General features: G+C 38.5%; 1 protein-coding gene across 1 annotated transcript; it reads right to left on the reverse strand.

Annotated features, from left to right (window-relative positions):
• Nucleotides 1-372: 372 nt before the first annotated feature.
• Nucleotides 373-2,197, reverse strand: LOC139901661 (uncharacterized). Its single transcript, XM_071884350.1, has 3 exons — nucleotides 2,098-2,197; nucleotides 819-1,744; nucleotides 373-723 (listed from the first exon to the last, which is right to left on the reverse strand). The coding sequence occupies exons 1-3, from the start codon at nucleotides 2,195-2,197 to the stop codon at nucleotides 373-375; spliced, it is 1,377 nt and encodes a 458-aa protein (XP_071740451.1).
• Nucleotides 2,198-2,486: the final 289 nt, after the last annotated feature.

The raw sequence follows: 2,486 nt of genomic DNA on the forward strand, positions 1-2,486 counted from the left end.
TTGGGTAGTTTAGCCCCAAACCATGCTCGAGTGTCATTTGGTTTAAAACTATCAAATATGGGTCGAACTTGTAGTACTTTTGATTAAGGGTCTTCGTGCCCGTGATGTAAACTTTAAGCATGTTGTACGTTTAAGTGGTTTGTATGAAATGGTTTACGTTATGTAACCAATTATTTTGGGCGTAAATGGTTGATTAAATAAAAAAAAAATTTATCCGGTTGATTACGGGTTGGGTTGTTTCAAAAGGATGACATATATCTGGTGATAAATAGCAAGTTGTTCTGGGTTGAGAGAACTGAAGAGGGTCTCATGTAACATATGCATGTCCTTTATGTTGTAATTTAACTCTTCTCTAATCAGACGGTTGTCCATTTACGTAAGCATAGATGGGTCGGGTTGTGGAAGCTCAGGGTAATCATCTAATGACTTTCCATTTTTATTTAATATGCCCTGTATTTCGACCAAGCAATAATTCTTAATCTGTGAGTCGGTGAGGATTAGATCAGGGAAGTTGAATATTTTTCTTTTCTTATGAAGGATGTCGTCCGATAAAGCCTGCCAATTTGACTCCCATAGTTGCAATGGCTTACTCACGTTGCAAAAGAGTAGCATGGTGACGAATAATTCTCGAAGTTGCACACCCGAAGCCCATAATGTTGCTTCTGAGATAGCCTGTGACCATTCTCTGTCATCATTGACCAAACCATACACAAAGCAAGCTTCCTTAAATGTTGGATGTAATATACCATCTACTGTACGTATTTCATCAAAAGAACTAGGACCTTTTACTATGTTAAGCAGCATACGTAGATAATAACGTTCGCTGAGGTAGGGTTTGAGTAGACTATACGGCCAATACTGGTTCTAAGCTTTCTCGGGATCCACATTTTGGCATCCTGATTCCATACGTAATGTTTAGGGAGTTTCACGTACGTAAGTGTTCGGGAAAACTCATCCTGTTTGTTAAGGTCAAACCACTGTTTGAACATCATTTCTTTAATACTCTCCCTTTTTAGTAGGGCAGGGAGTTTTTGTGAATCACGTAACGTGATCGATTGTTGATTTGGTAGGTGAAATGACAATTTTATGACCGATGGTTTTGAGTAGTGGATGTCGTATGAAAACAACCTCCAAATAGCTTCACATGGCAATAAATAACGACAATCCAAATAATTTCTTATCTCGTCAACCTCAAATATGTTTTCTCTTTCGGAATCGCTGCCGCTGGGTATCATATTTTCTTGTATGACGATTGTTGCGCGGTCCGGGCCCTTGTTCAAGTATTTGAATAAATATTTGATTGCTCGAGATCTATTACACCACTCTACATTTATATGGGCATTGTATTTTAGGAGTAGGTATCTGTTGTATGGGACCACAAAACTGTTGTCAAGTGCGGTGTTGTTTTTTTTTTTTTTAAATTTGATCACGTTGTTTCTGTGCCTGTAGTTAGCATACCCTTCTTTGTCAATTATCGTTTCTGCATAATATGGTTTATGAAAATGTTTAGAACACTGTTTGTCAATAATGCAAGGTGCATCCATGTGTGTTCCACCACAAGGGCCATGTAACATGTATTCGGTTACAGCTCTAAACCCCTCGGGATCATTTATCTTTGACGGTATTTCTACTGATATAAGGTCATCAATGTCAGACGGTGCCCTGCATTTATGAGCAGATGTTAACCATATTAACATATGTACATGAGGCAACCCGTGTTTCTGGAATTCGATGATGTATATACCTGTAACAATGAAGTCAAAAAAATAGGCTGTTAAGATATTTGTCGCCTGCAATGTACAATAATGTTGCTGCTTTAGAGATGAAATAAACATACAAACAGATGCACAAAATAGGAAACCATAAAAGGGGGGTAATATAACGTAAACGTTCGTGTGCAGGCATAATGGTATTCAGGAAAAAATATCTAATAAGCAAAGTCTACATTTTAAGCAGATTCAATAATAATAAATTTTGTTAAAATTACCTGCTTGGCATGTTCCAAATATTTGTTTCTTCATTATATCAGTGACCAGGCCGTCTAGTCTTTTCTTAAAACCCTAGCTACAATTTTCGAACGATCTGGTGATCACTGACCCTCAATATAGCAGAGCATAGTGTCGATTTCAGACCATCTAGGGTTAGAAGTGAAGGTGATGAATAAATCTGGATTGTCGTATTCCCGACATAAAGCCATCGCGTCTTGGTAGTTTTGCACCATTTAGCGCGGGCTACCTGTGTGGGATGATGGTAAAATTATGCGCTTTCCAATTGAAGCAGCCGATGTGTCGCCCCTGGTGACTGCATCACAAACATTATTGTATAGGTTAATGCGTAGTTCGTTTTGGTGGTGTCGCAGCCACTTTAACCGTTGTTCTTCTACAGCCATATAAGCATCCATCAAGTACTGCTGGAATAATCGCCCACTCCTAAGGATAGTTGTGGCCTCACTTTCACGCTGTTGAATTCTATAACAATAGAATTCT

Source organism: Rutidosis leptorrhynchoides, chromosome 1, assembly GCF_046630445.1.
Source record: "Rutidosis leptorrhynchoides isolate AG116_Rl617_1_P2 chromosome 1, CSIRO_AGI_Rlap_v1, whole genome shotgun sequence".
Classification (NCBI taxonomy): domain Eukaryota; kingdom Viridiplantae; phylum Streptophyta; class Magnoliopsida; order Asterales; family Asteraceae; genus Rutidosis; species Rutidosis leptorrhynchoides.